The 18,361-nt window shown below is 35.8% G+C and overlaps 1 protein-coding gene across 4 annotated transcripts in view; it reads right to left on the bottom strand.

Moving 5' to 3' along the window:
* Positions 1-18,361, bottom strand: part of ANKS1B (ankyrin repeat and sterile alpha motif domain containing 1B) — a 397,279-nt gene that overhangs the window by 253,748 nt on the left and 125,170 nt on the right. For all 4 annotated transcript variants that reach the window (XM_072327909.1, XM_072327887.1, XM_072327898.1 and 1 more), the window contains exons 11-12: positions 13,775-13,911; positions 3,028-3,208 (exon numbers count right to left, since the gene is read on the bottom strand). In XM_072327909.1, the coding sequence (XP_072184010.1) occupies positions 3,028-3,208; positions 13,775-13,911 (318 nt within the window). The remainder of the gene's footprint in view (positions 1-3,027; positions 3,209-13,774; positions 13,912-18,361) is intronic.

Consider the following 18,361-nt stretch of genomic DNA (forward strand, 5'->3'; position numbering starts at 1 on the left):
CCTTAAAGAACATCCAGGACCAACCTGCTGCCATGGACAAGGTTGCCAACCACTGGATCAGGATGCCCAGAGGCCCACCCAGTTTTGCCGTGAACACCTCCAGGGATGGGGCATCCACAGCTTTCTTGGGCAAACTACTCCAGTGCCTCACCATCCTCCTAAAATATAACCTGAAATTCCACTATTTTGGTTTAAATCTATCCCCCTGTCCTATCTTTATTTGCCCATACATAAACTTGCTCTCCTCCCTATTCATGAGCTCCATTTAAGTACTGGGAGGCTGCAATGAGGTCTCCCCAGAGCCTTCTCTTCTCCAGGCTGAACAAGACCAGTTCTCTCAGCCTTTTCTCAGCTCCAGTCCTTTGACCATTTTTGTGTCCTCCTCTGACCTGCTCCAACACCTACATGTTGTATGACAGCCCGAGGTTTGTAAGCAGTACTTCAGATGGGGGTAGACTAAAACATTTCTGTCTACTTATTGCAGGTTATTTCCTCAGTTAAAGAAGTTCAAAACAAATAACAAAATCCATATTCTCACAATTTAGCAACAAGCAACCTGTTAGTGAGGTATCTTCTGAAACCCATGCAGGCAACAGCAATGGTTTTGTTTACACAGCTGTTAACAAGAACATCTGACCTATGCTAAAGCACATACAGTTATATGTGGACTGTTTCCAGCTAATTAATAAAAATTACTGCAATATACAGTTAGTAGGGTAAGATAGTGCTGCAGTAGAGCTCAGTTATTTTCTACTTGCAAGAGATTATATGAATACCTGGAGTCCTGATTCAAATCAAAGGATTTAAGAGAGAATAAGCATAGAAGAATCAGCATAGTAGAGAATTAGCAAGCAACATGTAAAACCAATATCCCCAAATGAAAAATGAAATTTTCTCTAATTCACAAAAATTTACATTATTCCTCTTTGGTAGAATAAATAGAGGTAATATTACAAAGATTTTAGAATTAGACAGAATCTTTTTCTTCCTCAACTCATCTGAGTGATACCAAATCATTACAGGTTTCCTGAAGGAAACATAAAGAGCCTTGGAATTGAGTAGTAAAATAGTAATGGCTTATTTAGATGGCAGCTGGTAATTCAGAAATCCTGTAACGAGCATTTTGATTGTTACAAGGAAGGCAACAGAAAGCTACTTGCTGCACTTACTAGGAAAATGGCTTCCTTCAGTATGTTTTCCTTTCTAGTCAACAAGAAGTCCCTTCCTCTTAATAAACACAATACTTTTTTTCTTCTAAAACATAATGACAGGCACAAACATCTATGTATAAAATGTAAAGAGAAACACTCAATTGCCCAGAAATCCTCCACTGTCCTGAACTAAACCTTTTTTTCAAAGCACAGTTCCTCCATAAATCTGGCAATTCAGAGAATTATAATCAAGAAATGTGAGGAAATGTAATTACCACTGTAGATATGGAAAAGGAACAAGGAACCTTTCACAGAAACACTGGCTACTTGAAAAACGCAGTAGCAAAGCACTGCATCTGCCACTGCTTGCTGAGCATTGTTATTCAAAGTTCAGCCTTTATCAGCCCAGGTGAGAGTAACACCTCAGCAACTTTTCCAGGGGAGACAATATTGATCTGCTCTTTCTGGATTGTGCTATTCTCTTTTCATGCTTCTACTCAGCCACGAAGCTATCAGCTTCTACTCAAGCCACAAATTAAATCATCCACAAATGAGAAACTTACAGTTCCAATAAGCATGAGATAATTCCAGTATCCGCCCAAATGAAACACAGTGATTAGAATTTACAAAGTGTGATCCATTGTAAACATAACCAAATGAGACAAAATGAAAAACATTTAGGCTTGAAAAGTCTTGCTATTGCTACTAAAATAGTTGCATTATTTTACTTTCAAAGATAATGTCTCAACCATTTTGAGGAAAGAGCTGCAAATACTTTCTGACTTTTAACTCTTTCATTATCATCACAGATTGGATTTCTCATTCTTAGCTTATTTTAAAATGAATCTTTCATTAATATACATATATATATTCTTTTTCTTTAACTATGAAATTTATTATTTTACGATCATCTAAAAGCAACACATTTTCCACTGTTGGAATTTTCAACCCTATAAACCAGAAATTTATAGGATTCACCTTATTTGAAGACCAATTGTCAGAAGCCTACTGGTAAGTTCGTACTAAATCTCTGTATTTACATTTATTTTTCATTTTAGTGATCTACTTTTATTCATATCTTAAATATAGTATCCCTTTAAAAGCAATATCTTTATCTGCAGGTCATGTAAACTATCTGTCAAAGACATTTGTTTCAATACACAGGCATTCCCAAACACTGTAGCTTGCTGCTACAGGTTTAACCTAAATAAAGCAACTTGCATATGAAACTTGAAGGGACAGAAGTAGCTAAGTGAATGCTTTATTGTTGCTTGCTCCTGAGGTTTTGTTCTATGGTGAGGAGACTATTTTAAGGATTTTTACAGTATTTTCATTATGTAAATCTCACTATATAGATCAAATTATCATAGTTCCAATCACAACACTCTATGCAGTTCATAACATCAGAGTAAAGATATTTAAGTTATGTAGTAATTAATCCCATTATTATTAGTGTAGAAACAGCGTCAGGCTACTTGGAAATCTTTGTTGTTCTGTCTTAATCAATGGCTACATCATGATTTCTATTTCATTTTTTCACTTCAAACTCATACGAAGATATGCTGACCATGCAATGATGAAAGTAGATGTGTAACTGAAGCAGTGTATTTTCCAAACAGATATTACCTAAAATCTTTTCATTGCTGAAACATAAACTTGGGTTTATTCAAAATCCAGTGCACAGCAATAAACATATTTTTATATTATCAGTCATGTTTTATGAAACCCCTTTTACTGAGCTACATAAAAACTTAAGGAATAATTGTGAATTTGTAATGAATGTATTTTGCTACCAAAGACAAAGCAAATCCATCTTAAACCCACAGATCTATCATTTTATAAACCTCTGATGATACACAAAGTAAACTTTCTATACCTGGAAGTTCTTTCTCTTCAGCGCTGTCTTCCAGAGATCCAAAGGAATAGTTAGCTGGACTGAGTGCAGGAGTAGAAATAAAACTTGGAGAAGCAATGGATGAGTTGATTTCAAAATAGTCATGGCTGTGATTTGTTCGGTGAAATTCCAGAGAAGATACAATTGATGTGCGCTGCTTGGGCTACAAGAAAAAATAGAAGTTTGGAGTAAAAAAATATGGACTTTATGCATTGTTTTTATTAATTTAATGTTAATTTAATAAATTTATGTAGGGTTTCTCTCTTTCTGCGTTTTTTATTTAGCCCAAAGGCTATACTTGTAACAATAAGTTTATATGAAAGGACACGCTGATTTAGAGATAATTACTTTCCAAAATTTGGATTAATCTTTTATAGCATATTTTAATTCTAATCATTTAAACTCATAATAAAATAAGGTTTTACAGCCTTGCGTGCAATAACTGCAATCATCATTTGCTAAGAAAGGGAGCTCTTCACCAGCTGCATTACTGGATATATCTTGCAAAACAACTAGTCTACTTACAATTGTATAAAGACATTTCCAAAATAATACCTGGAACTCATCACTCAAAAGCAACTCTCTACTATTTATTCACTTTGTGAAGGGTTGCCTGACATATTCAAAGACTGAAACATCTGAAAGATTAGCAGAAAAATACTAGCTTAAAAAAACATAAAGGGGAATCGAACTCTCTTAATGAAATTTCATGAAATATATCTTTACTAGTTCATATCAAGAATATACTTTTGAAAAGCAAACCTCTGAACTGGTTTTACTTCATGTTTCAGAACAGTTTCTGAGCACAACAAACTCAGGCTGGAACTACGCCATAAGGTACAGCCAAGAATTTAGGAAAAGGTGCTCCCTTTTCCTATGGCCTTTTGGTGAAAAGACCATGCTAAAGCTAGTCCAAAATAAAACCCATGAAATATATTCAGTTGGAACATCAGGTCAGCAATAAATTATTCACTCCACAGATCTGCTCCCATTGAACTGTGCTACTTATTAATATAGATATAACCTTAGTGCTCTAAGTTACAGACTATAAACCACAGACCACTGATGATTTGCTAAATAGTCTGTTGCTAATCTGCAGAACTGTTCTGGCTTCACCTACAAACTATTCTAACTTCGTGATGCTTCCTTCTGTTTTAAGTTCAATGACCTGAACCATTAAGTGCCTTCTCCAAAGTAGACCTGCATGCCAAGCTACAGTTGTCTATATATATTTTATCCATCACAATAGTGAAAAATTACTTGGGAATTGCTGCCCAAGATACCTAAAACTGGAAACAAATTAATAGAGAAAAAGAGTAAAGGGAGCATTAACTCTTCTAGTTTTAACATGCTAGGTTTAATAGGTCAGAATATTTGTAAAGGTCAAGAATTTACTACTCATTAGTGCCAAGACTATATTACTGTCCTGAGAGCACTCTTCCTCAGATCATGAAGCTGATCACCATTCCTCACTTAGAACTACCTATTAAAATATTGTCAATTACAGTGGAGCAATTTTCAGTTTTGTCTGTGGTCCACTTCATTTTTAGGTTTTGAGACCTGGAATGCTTACATTACAAATACAAAACTAGACTATTTTCACTAAAAATTTATACTTCCTATTAGAATATCAGACATGAAAAAAATAGAGTTGTATAATATTGTTTCCTAAAGGTGTGCTGGGCATGAAGCAAATCAACTATGTCCTATCAAATGTTATAAAAAAAAATTGCAAAGGGTTAATTTGGGCATTCATCTGGAACTCATCTATTGTCTGATGAAGGGATTTACCTTCTTTCATAATTAAAAATAGCTTTTTCTTCAAAAAATTGACTCCAAGGGCTAGTATTTTCATGAGAGAGTTCAGTGGACAGGGATAGATTCCAATACCAAATCGGTATTTTGGCATTAGGTAATACCAATGGTTAAAAGTCTGGTTAAAAGACATTGTTTGGGACCTATGCCAAAATAACCCTCAGATCAGTCCAAAAACATTCATATGTATTAATTAAACCTTAATTGCACACTTGCTTGACAACAAATACATCAGTGACCTAATCAGTTCTAAAAGCTGAAAAGATCTATTATCATTTAGAAAACTTTTGCTTGCCCTTTCCTGAGCAATGGCATCTGTGGTTTTGTAGGAATTCAGTTTCCGAATTGAAAAGGTTTCACCTCCATTAACATGACGCAAAAGAATCTGGTTATACTTTAACAAAGAAAGATGCTATACAGAGTGGTGGTCTAGCTCAGTTTTCCCAAGCAGCTGCATAGACAACTGCTCAGGTCTAGTCAGGTTTCCAAGCACTGTCTCTTTCTCAGCAACGAAATGGCAGCATCTGATGCATTCTATAGCCTTCCACTAACGTATGGCTGATCTGGTGTTTCACTGCACTTTACCACAGTATTACATGATACTATAACATCTTTAAAATCTCTGACAAGAACACCTGTATAAGTCTCTGGGGAAAAAAACCAAAACTGTTCTGAAGCTTGTTTTACAGCTCAGTGTAGTATGCAAATGCTCATAACTTCTAAACAATATATCCATCAATAAATAGCCAAAATTTTCTCTGGAGACATGGGCTAGTGATATAAAATAAGCCTACAGAAACTTTCAAAGATAATCACTGAAACTAGAAATAAGTTTTCTGTTTCTTTAAGTTAACATGCAACCATCTGCTGACCTGGGTGATCCAAAATACTTCCTATGTTATTCTGGGCTGTACTGTCTGTATTCTTGTCAGTATTGTTCTAATACTGACATAGAAACTGCTCGATAAGTCTAAAAAGCATATCAAGTCACCCTGAAAAAAACATTGTCAATACAAAAGCAAAAATATATCAATGAAAATACTGGAAGACACTGCAAAAAAGTAATTTCACTTTGAAATGAGGTCAAATAAGAATACTTTCACATGAAGTCAGAAGTGAACATAATTAATGGGAGATACCACTTTGAACACTGCAAAACACAAAAGGCATCAAAAACTGATTTACCTTTCTACTAAATGCACAAGTAGGAAGCTACATGCAGATTCTGCAAAGTTACCATGACTTGCAAGAAGCACTGTGAAGATGCAAAGGAACACTAAAATATTTCTCAAAACATTTAGGAAAAGGATATTTCTCAAACTTTGAAGTACTCTGCAATACAAGCTCACAACTCCACTTTCTCTTATCATGAATTTGCACACACAGCTCCATCACAGTCTTCACAGAATTATTTCTCATAATACTCCTCTGCACTATGGTAGAATTAGTAAACCCATTTTACAGATGCTGAAACAGGGAACAGAACTCTCCCAAATGACAGATGTGTGACTCATTTAATCACTGTGAACCAAAAAGCTTGAGGAAATTTTGCACTGTTCCTGCTAAATTTCATCTGCCCTACATAACATAAAAATTGGTTTCAATTGATTTATACCAGACAGAGAATGTATGATAGAATAGAGAACTGAATCCACATTCTCAAATTTTAGCTAGCATGGAAAATACAGACTTATCAATTAAAGTAAGAGGCTATAGCCCTTTCCACCAGGCTCATCTCATATACATAGCACTATGTTAGTATGGCCATGTAGCCCCATCAGTCTCTAACTTTGATACCTGCCCAAATGGCTCCGTTCATCTTTGATCAACTGAGTACCACCTTAGAAATCTTCCTTTCTTCACCTTCCTTCTTTAATTCAGATACTATTCTCTTTCCACATGCTCATTTCATCCTTATATCTAATCTCCATTTTATTTTAAATCTATCCCCCTTTGTCCTATTGCTATTGGACTGTGTAAAAAGTCTCCCCCTGGATAATAAGCTCCTTTTAAGTACTATCAATCTTTTCATCCACCAGAAGTCCTTTTCCACAGAGCTGTTCTCAATGATTTTTTTCTCCCAGCCTGTGCACATATCTGGGACTGCTCTAACCAAAGGGCAACACCTCGCACGTGGCCTTGCTGAATCCTCATGTGCCCATTTTTCAAGCTTGTCTAGGCCCTCTAGGATGACATCCCCTCTTTATATTGTATCAACTGCACCATTTATCTTGGTGTCTTCAGTAAACTAGCTGCAAGTGCACTCAATCCCACAGTCCAGGTCTCTGATAAAGATGCTGAGCACCAGCCCCAAGACGGACTTCTGTGGGAAACCACTTCTTATGTGCATTCACCTGGACACACAGCCATTGACCACAACCTTCTGGCCATGAACATCCAAACAGTTCTTTATCCATCAAAGAGTCCATGCTTCAAACCCATATCTTTCCAATCTCTGCTTCTATGTCTGTAAAGGTTTCACATATACTTCATTAAATCTTATAACATTAGTAATTTTCTTGTTAAAAGCCTGTGAAAAGATTGGCTTCTTCACTTTTTTCTGCCTCTAATGCTTCCATTCAGATCTGCAGAAATCAGCAGGTCTGATTCATTCACTGATGCTGCTGAAAGTTACTTGGTTTATAGGATCTGAAATAAGATGATCAAGTACCCTGAAAATGTAAAATCTGGAAATTACAATGGATCTGGATTTGATAAATTTATGTAACCTATAAGTGAAAGACTGCACTAACCTAGACTCCAGAATCAATTATTCTGTCAAGCCTCAAAGTACCATGTTAAGTAAGCTGGAGATGCACTGCCTTTTAAATGAGGTAATTTAGTCTTCTATTACTTAATTTCATAAAATTTCATCTTAAATTCCAACTACAATTAAAATAAAATATGGGCAGTTTCAACACTCATCTTGACATTCTTGCTTTTATTTCTCAAAATCTTAATTTAGCCTAACAGCAGAATGAAGAAATTACAGTGACTGGCAACAAATACATCCCAAGCATCCACAACAAGGAGCTTATAAAACCAGGAAAATTTAAAACAAAAAAACAAACAAGTGGTTTCATGGCTGTTGTTGTGGTTTTTTTATTCTTATTATAAATTCTCTAACAATAGTATAAGGCAGTTTGAAACTAAGTTAATTTTTAATGGCATTATGAAAGTGCTATAAAATTGCTAGATTGATTTTCAGTTTCAGGAATAATACTTCTTCCATTCAGCATGAACAATAAGTTCATGCTTCACAATGACCTCATGGTCAGCATACCATTGTCAGTGACACGCTCTAGGATGGCATTAGCATGTAGCTCTTTTCTCTAACCTGTGGTTAGAAAATCATTTGATACAACTTGATAATGTGTAAGCACAGTGCCTTCTATTCCTGTGTTTCTGATCTCCCCTGGGCATGCTATACTAGCTCCTCCTTTAGACATCTTCCATTGGAGTATGTTAGTGAAGGCAGGGAGTTGCTGTCCCCTTCCACCTTCCATCTTTGATCTTATCTCAGATGACAAATGAGAATAGGAATGAATAAGGGGAAGAATGGTTCTCTTCCCACTTTCCCTTTACCTTGGTTTCTATATTCAATTTAATTCCAAACACATTGCAGCCATGCATTGTGAGATACATCAGTTCCAACAATAAAAACCAAAACACCTTTGCAGTGGTTTCTTTTTTTGACAGATGAGACAAAACTTTGAAAATACTCCATTATTCTTATCCTGGGAGAACATTTCTTGAAATAGGCTCCAAACTGTGAAAAATAAATATGATAAATAATAGGAATGTCTTATTCCTCAGCTATAAAAACTTTCCAGCTTTCAAAGATAAGAAAATATGTTATTTTCACTTAAGCAGCTGGAAAATGGATGCTTTAAAAACAAAACAAAACAAAAAAAAACACAAAAAAAAAAACAACTTAGTTTTCAGCTGTTAGAAATATCCCATTTTGACCTACAGGCTACGAAAATTGCTTATGTCACTACATTTGCATTTTACAGATTTCAGAGGGTCAAGGTGATGGCTGCTTTTTAGGTTGCATAGTACAGAAAGCATGCATGTGTGAAAATGCTGTCTATTTTCTGACAATGATAGAAGATTGTTCAGTAACTAAGGTGCTCAAAACTACCCAGTACTATACTGAAACAAAGGAAAAGGCCATGAATCTGGTTGGTAACTATCACAGAACTATGAATAAGGCTTTAAGTTTTGAGGTTTTGAATGCGTCGCCTTCTCGAAATATTATATTTACTAGAGAAGGGCAATTGGTAGAGATTAGTTCACACCCAACTATGAAAACAAACTTTCAGAGCAGGGTCTTCAAAGATAAACTGCCTATTGGGAGTGGACCTTCAACCAAATTTCAAACACAGCTCAAAGGAGAGAATTAAACATGACCATAGCTGTACAAAGACTGTTTAGAATTTAACAGTATAGATTACTTGCTTTCAAGAGTTTAGAGACCTTCTCTGACACTACTTAATTCAACAGCATCAAAGTACATATTCACCACTCAGTATTTAAAAGATCTTTATACTCAGTATTTCACCAGCTCGGAACATTACAAATTCAGATATGAAAAATATCCAGTTATTCTGTATCGATTCTATTTACACTGAATCGGGAAAATGAACCAAGAGAATTCTTCCAGGTATAGAGCCAGCTTCAACCAAGATAATGGATGCATGCTGAAGTGATAAAGAATAAAATAAAAGAATAATATTCCCTACAATAAAGAGCATTCTTGTGCCTTAATTTAGTCTTGTGCTTTAGTATGTCGTCAAACAGTGATTTAATGTACTCACATACACTGCTTGCTATTTTCATCAGTACTCCGTATTTGGGTAGTTATGTTTATGTTTTCATATTAGCTCAGCTCTAATTAAAATAATCTAAATAGAATTGTGTTTTATAGTCACATGTCAAAGGACATATTTCGCAATGCATCTCTTTAATAAGATTTTGGTTAAAGTTGTTACTAAGTAGTCACAAATTATCCATTATGCTCTAAGGAAATGTATTGAAAATATCCTCTTATGGAGCTATACATCTTCTACCCACTAATTCTACAGTAAAATAGAAAAAAAGGAAATGTCATCCTGTGAGGTAATTCCAACCACACACACACACACACACATATATATATATTAACTTGGTAATCAGTATCATGAGATAAAATAATTTCATCATGTCTGTCCTATCTTCAGTCATGAATACTTGAATTACTAACCACATCTTAATGGCACTGAGAGTATATCCCTTCCTTCTTTGTTTTCTTTTAGCTTTCAAGATGACTTAGGAACATTATTTATCTGTTTTAATTTGTTCACTCATTTCAACACCATTAGAATGAGAAGATATCAAATTGTTTGCAGTAGATTTGCACACATATTTCAAAGGTATACAAATAAAAGTAAAAAGAGAGAATTTTTAAATATATCTATATATCTAGAATTAACCACATTGACTGATCTCAACTACCTTAAAGCGCTTTCAGACCTAATGGATCTACACAGACTTGAACATTCTACATAGTGCAGGAAAAAAATCCAGACCTGCAACCTGTGGACCATGGAATGCATTCTGATTTTAGTAGGGTTAGGAACACTCCGTACTTTTCAGAAACATTCTGAATTTCATGATACCATGTACACAGAAGTGGCTTAGTTTGGAGGTATGGAGTTATATATGTAGTACATCAAACAACTAGAAAAAAAAAAAAAAAAAAAAAAGAAAAAAAAAAAAAAGAAAAGAATTTACATCAGTCACTGCACATCTTACAAGAATGGGATGACTGACTCAGAGATGAGCAGCACTGACAAAAGAGAGTCTTTTAGGAAAAAAGAAAAAAAAAAGCTGTGTTTGGTCTGTGAATTTTTGGAAGAGGAGAGGCCTCTATGTTGAAAACATATACTGCTCTCATTCTCTTATCTGCCCTCTCTAGACTGCTGGGAGGCAGGAATCTTTGGTCCTTTCTGTTGCTGCTTATATAGACCACAGAGAGTAGTTAACATGATGTTCTTTCTCATGGGGGGTAATATTATATGTTCTGTTGCCATGTGCATATTGCACACGGCAACAATGTACAACCACAGAAAAAAAATGTGAGTCTATAAATGAAAATAACAATAAAAGTTGAAGGACAAACCTCTTCTGTCAGTTTCATACAAGCTACCAAAGCCTGCCCAGTGCAAAGCTAGTTGTTGCAGTCTGCCTTTCATTGGCTAACTCATTATCACTTTCCTGTGCTGAGTGCATGAAAAAATGAGTAAGGAGAAAGGACAGTCAGCTGTTTTGTCAATATGTATATTATCCTTGTTTTGCATCTATTTAAAGTCTTTTTATTTTGCTAGACATGTGTAAAGGATTCTGGCAGACAACAGATAACCAGTGACTGTGTATATATTGTACGTCATGGTTCATTACTTTCACACGAGTGGTGAGAGGTCAATCAAGAGTAGAAACCCATTACATTAACCTTCTAAGAGCCTTCCATTTAAAACAAAAGGCATGGAGGAAAGGAATGAAATAATCGAGCTGAATTAACTTTAATGGTTTGAAAACATCACATTGCAAATATCTACCACTTCTTTGTCTATGTTCTTGGGCTGATTTATTTGGGGATGAGATTAGGCAACTGAAGAAAAAAAAAAAAAAAAAAAAAAAGAGAAGAGAAGAGAAGAGAAGAGAAGAGAAGAGAAGAGAAGAGAAGAGAAGAGAAGAGAAGAGAAGAGAAGAGAAGAGAAGAGAAGAGAAGAGAAGAGAAGAGAAGAGAAGAGAAGAGAAGAGAAGAGAAGAGAAGAGAAGAGAAGAGAAGAGAAGAGAAGAGAAGAGAAGAGAAGAGAAGAGAAGAGAAGAGAAGAGAAGAGGTAGAACACTCAAAACACTGAAGAAATGACCAGAAAACACACAGAGAAAGATGAAACATATTGGAATTTTAACACTGTAGTGCATGCAAATTCTATGCATGCAAGCATATAGATTTACAGCTTAAATTAAGCACCAACCTACACATGTCTTTCAGCTGTTGTTTTGTGCACAGGTAATAGGCCCACAGGACAGAGAGATTAGTGAGTGTGGTAAAGTTCTGAGCATAGACACTGCAGAGCTAGCTTTTGTTCTGCAGAGTGATGAGCATACTGGGAGTCAGTAAATGATATGATGTAAATTTGGACATAGCTCTCCAGAATCTGCTGAATCCATTCAGAGTTAACTAACAGGAGAACATCACCATTCAGTGTTCTGGGTCCATCTGTTGGCAATATCATGATGGAAACAGCTTTTTAATTGCTATTTTCAATAAGCTATCACACAACAGCTTGTTCCAACACTATTCCAATACCTTTCTGTTTGCTTGCCACCTACTATAAAAAACAGCTTAGAGGAAAGGAGGGATTTTAGTGCTGTACTAATGTAGGGTGGGAGGGACAGGGAGACTATGGGAACAAACAAAACTAGAAATAACTATAAAAAGAGAAAAGAAGATGAAGCTGTTATTTTAGACCCCCTGCAATCTAGATTTAAACCAGGATGTGGAACCCAAACTATTCCAGTGTCACAGAGGAACAGTCTATACCAGTCAGTGGTTAGAATTATTGTGCACTGACTTTGTCAGCCACAGGAATCTAGTGACTCCTCAGGGGGGAATGGCAGGTATACATAGCAATTGCCTTTTATTTTCTGAACTTTATGCTCCAATGAGCACTGAAAGGAAATTCCACCTCCACCGCTGTAACATGTACACTTGTGCAGTACCAAAGCCATCAACTCTACATAATTCTTATCAAAATACCACATATCCATCAGCTTGCTTCTCAGGTAACTTGCAGCAACGTACTGATCAGGCAAAGCCTGGACCCACTAGTATCAAAATGGCCCAGCAGCAGACATCAGATCAGCAGTGAACACAGAAAAGGGTAGGAGAGGAGTAGAAGCTACTTTCTTAAAAAATATTCACATCAATAAGGTTTTACAACTTGGTGGCTAGTTGTCAGAGCCCAGTTTGGCAGATATTTTTAATTAGGGTTACTAATTGAAGGTCTAGCTGACCTATGCTGTTATATGACCTTGTGATTCTAAAATAAGCTCTTCCATGCAGGTTATTACCATACTACAGAATCTAGTTCTAACTTCGACTAATTTCAAAGACTGATCATAGATGAGGCCCAAGATATGCTAGAGGAATGTTGAAACTTCCAAATTAAGACATATGGACAGCTTCTTTTTTACCTTAACACAAAACAAAATGCTATCACAGTGTAGTAGGGAGAATTTTGTTACAGTATGATCTCACTACGGACCACAGACTGTAAAAAATGTCACCATTCTTCTGCTCCAAATGCCCCTCTAACCTGCATTTCTTAAAATGTTGTACTCCTTAAAGAGCTACAAGATGGCATGTCAGTGTTCTAAAGCACATTGTTAACCAATGCATTAAAATGTTTATAGTTAACGATGCATGAAAGTTGAGAAATAATACAACATAAGAAGGTAGGTAAACTCAAGAATGTATAAACGTATAAAATATATGGGATCATATATCATAGAGAGGAAAGAAAGCCTGAAAAGGTAATGTGCCATTAATGTTGAAAAAATAGAATGTAACCTTAGAAGAAAACCAACAGTACATAAAAATAGAGAATATTAGATAAAGACTTAATTGACTAATGCTATAAGAATAATTTATTAACAGACGTGCACTGTTGAGCTCATTCATAAAATATTCTCTATTCCCCTCTATTCAAAACAGCATTCAAAGTACAGAAATATTTTGTATTCTGCTTATCTATCTTTGATCTATAAATATGTGTTCAGTAACATCTTCCTAGAATATGTGCATCATATCCTGCTTTTATAATGAAAAAATACAACTAAGAGGATGCTTATGGCAATCACCTACCTGAGGACGTATAACTTTTACTATGTTCTTAAGAGCAGTGTCTGGTGATGGAGGAGAGCAGTCTGGTGTTGGGCCTGTAGAGCTGTTTCTATGGCTACCAGATCCTGGCGCAGTAATTGCTACCTGAGGTGCATTATCTGTGAATAAAAATAGAATGTATGTGAACTTACCAATACCTTATACATTTTAAAATAAAAAATTACTTTTAAAACAAGGTGTTACTCAAAACACTACTTCAACTTCCAAAAACACATAAATGTGTTTGGTAAGGGATGTAATATATATATCTTTGTTTCTTTTTTCAGTACATACATTTATTCCATGCTAAGTCAGGATACAGCATTCAAAATCCTCCACAAATATTTTACATTAGTTTCTCTGAATTACTAACTGTGAATCCAAGTGTTATCAAGTGATAACAATTTGATGCAATTCATATGTCATCCTGGTAATTCCTAACATGTAAAGACACTGTTCAACAAATCAGAGAAACACATACTCGACTTGGAACGTGCCAGCAGCCATCAGTCACAACTTTCCTGAACACCACAAGGAACAACTGATTAGAAAGGATTAGTTATACAGAAATGTGCTCAGCTTCTCAGATGAAATCCACATCCTTCCTAGAGCTGCATACTACAGTCTGAGTTCCTAGCAGGATCTCAGCCAGATAACCTACACCTGGCTTGGAAATATCTACAAACATGCAGGTACATGAGGAGCAGATGTTCAGAAATATTTTGTGATGCTGTTATCGCTTTACGGCCATTAAAGGGACTGAGAATGTCATTCTTACATACAGCTAGAACGACACAAAGTAAAGTTAGTGAAAAACATTTCAGAGCATAGACATAACTTCCCAGCTGTGATGGTAACCAAGCACCAGAATGACTTAGCAGGAGGTCAAAAGCTTCACATTATTTCACGCTTTTAGAACTGTATTATTGAATTTATGGCTTAGTTCATGTTCTGGAATTTTGCCACTGAGAGGGCATGGTCACAGTGGTCTTCATGAGCCTATGAGTTTACTGAGTACCTTTCTTTCTGGGTCACAAAGACACGTACACCATATTACACCTATTACATACAAATCTCATACCTGAGAGCCTACAGGGTTCACATATGAAAGCTTATTTATTTGCAGTTTAGACGGATTGTCAACCCTTCCTTTCACTTTGTGGGCAAATCCACTACAAAAATGGACAAAATTTTAACAAACAGAAGTAGCTCCAGTGCCGTGAACTAGAGAATTTTTTGTAAGGATTTGATGAGAAGGCACCCCAACAAGGCCCTTCTCATAGTGAGGATGAATGTTAAACTGGAGTGCTAGGAGACACCAAACAATAGATTATGATACTGCCAAGACACGCAGTGATACAAGTGCCATCTAGGAAGATAAGAAATAACTTCTAGAGGGATAAATGTTCTATGTGAGTCTGGCTAAGTGTACTTACCGTCATTATTTACTTACTGTTGTGAGAAACAAACAGAAAGATTGATTCTCACAAACCACAGATTGATTTTGAACTTATAAAGAATAAAACCTCCCTGGTATTTTAGCTGTCCGTGCATTTCAGTCACTGCTCTTCCACTGTGGTTATGCTCAAGCACAGCTGCCCTTTAGCTATTTAGCTTCTGAAAGCCTTTACAGTGAAATCAGGCAGTCTTGCAGCTGAGGGAAGTTTTTTGAGGATATTTCTTTCAAAGGCCAGATAGTAATAAAAACAGATGGATGTTGATGGTAACGAATAGGTTTTTTGTGCACCTTTTCAATCTGTTATAAGCTCCTGACAATAGTCACTTCAGCTTCTGTTTACTCATTCTTTAAATATGCAGCCGAGGTAACAGAGGTCTTGTATGAACAAGATTTTGATTTTTTCCACAGGGATCTGAAGCTTGTTCTTGATCCTGTTCAATGACAGGTCACTAAAGGCTGGTCCTACTACAGTCCTACCTCAGAAGCATGGAACTGGCTGGAACTGAAATTCTCAGAATGAAGGTTTATCGGAAGATGTTTATGTGGGGAGACAGGGCAGTTATATGTCTCTCCAGATAAAGCTGAGAAAGAAGTTATTCAGTTACAGTGTATGCATAAATATACATAATATTCCACACTCACACAAAAGAGTAGTTATAGCCTTTCCTTTGTAGGGAAATAAAGTGGTAATATAAAAAAGGATCAGGCTTTTAGAATCTTTAAAATAAAAAATATTTTTTTAAAAAAAAAAAAAGGCTTGACAAAAAAAGCACAATTGTTTTCTGTAAAATAAACATCCCAGGAAAAAACAAAAAATCCAACTGCTCAATATTTCATGCCTTCAGACCTCCCTCAGGGGAATAAAGCATTTGACATGTAATGGTTTCTTGTAAACAATTTCTTTATTGTGGACAGCTGTTTATTTTCACAGTAGGATCTTCCCATTAGGCAACGATAATGATTTACTACCTAGGCCTGTTTCATCAGGCAGAGAATATCACCCTTGAATTAGCTACTGCAATCAATTTGGGGGACTTTTCCTGTAACATACAGAGTACTCACCATTTCATCAAGAATAAATTGAAATATATTATCTTTTGTAATTAAACGATATAATAATTATGTTTTTTTTGTTTTGTTTTGTTTTTTTCTTTTATTACTGGTGAGAAAACTAAACTTTTTTTACCCTCAGGTAACCATAATTATATCACTGGAAGTTTCAGTGCATTCTTTCATCACATAAAGAATTTACCTACCAAATTTATCGAAGGTATTTAGCTACTGTACTGAGTTTCTGACAGGTGCTACAGACTGAGCCAAAACGCTGACAGAGCTGTCATTCTCTTCTAGTTTCAGCCTCAAGTTACAATAAGTGAAGAGATGTTACTGTACAAGTCAGATAACAACAGGTTCCAGGGATCATCTGGCAGCTAAAATTACTGAAGTGCAGTATGTTCTAATAATATTCCTTCCTGCCTCCATCATACATGACAAACAGACACAGGGATGATGTTACTGGAGCCAATTCTGATTTTTAAAAATGGTTTTAAAAAAGGGCAAATAAAATAAACAGGGAAAGGAAAATACAACATTTTATCTTTCTTGTGTTCAAAAGAACCAAAATAATCTGTCAGCCAAGGTTTTAAAAGACAAAAAGTATTACTATGCAGTCATAATCAAATTTACCAACATCGCATGGATATACTGAAAAATATCCTTAGCCTTCTCATAGGATTAGACAGGTTTCCATATCTCAGATCTTATGACATCCCTACACTTAGTTCACTGCTTCTTCCAGTTTCTGAAGTATTTACAGAACAGGTAGCCAGTATATACAGCAGTGGTCACACTCATGCTCCATAGAAACGATAAACAGTGTCTCTATTAATTTCTCACTAACCTTTTCCTTACACATCAAAAGATGACAACTGATGACATAATTGCTTGGAAGATGAACATCACGTTGTTCCTGCCATTATTTAAAAGAAACTTCTTATATTCAAGATACACTTATATTATTTCAACTATAGATACACCTTCTGATTACATACAGGTGGACTGATTTCATTTACATAAAAATATGAACTCTGAACTAACTTCACTAAATCCAGAAATTCAGATCAGGTTTTTACTGGTCTATTTCTGTTATTCTGTATTTCACCAGCAGTTATGTTATATATTCTTTGAAAAAAAGCTAAAAAAGAAATTTCAGAGCATTGAAAAAGGAAAAGGTAATGTAATTGGCTTTTTGAAATGTAAAAATATAAAAGTTTTATAGTCATTTGCTATGGGATATGTTTATTTTTTAAATCATCTGTTATTGAGGATTATAAGGAAAGGAAGCAGCAAGTGAAACACGTCACAGAATCTCTTTTTCACCTCACTGTCATATATAATAAAATCATGAAAAAAAAGACACTTTTTGTTCTACACGTACAAGGGCTGATTGAAAGATAATACCTGCTATTTAATTATGTTGACCCATGATGTCAGCACAGATGCTCGTGGTACAGCAATAGAGGATGAACCTTCCTACCAGTATCCCATTACATTTCATTGCTGTGTGACAGACTGCAGCAGAGGGGCAGTCTGACACAATGGCATCTGATAAGAAAGTCTGTATGGAGCAAAGGTGTGCCACTGAATTCCTCCATGAGAAAAAAGAATTGCACCCATTGACATTCATTGACGCTTGCTGAATGTTTCTGGACACCAAACAGCGAATGTGTGCACAGTGAGGAGGTGGGTGGTGCAATTCAGCAGTGGGGTGAAAGACAAGCCGTGTTCCAGATGGCCATGCACATCTGTCACAGCCCAAGATGAGGAGTGTCTCAATCAGCTCATGTGACTGAATCTGTGGATTACGACAATGGAATTGTGTACAGAGCTGAATGTTGGCTTCAAAGCATTGGAAATGATGGTGGCAATGTTGGAATATGACAATGTTTATATCAGGTGGGTCCCACAAATGCTCACAAGAACAGAAAGACCATATGCAAGTCAGTCAGGACCAACTGAACCAATACAACATTGAAAGTGACAGTTTCCTGGATTGCATCATTATATGGGACAAGACATGGCATCACCATTATGAGTCAGAGTCAAAATGG

This window comes from Excalfactoria chinensis, chromosome 1 (assembly GCF_039878825.1).
Source record: "Excalfactoria chinensis isolate bCotChi1 chromosome 1, bCotChi1.hap2, whole genome shotgun sequence".
Classification (NCBI taxonomy): domain Eukaryota; kingdom Metazoa; phylum Chordata; class Aves; order Galliformes; family Phasianidae; genus Excalfactoria; species Excalfactoria chinensis.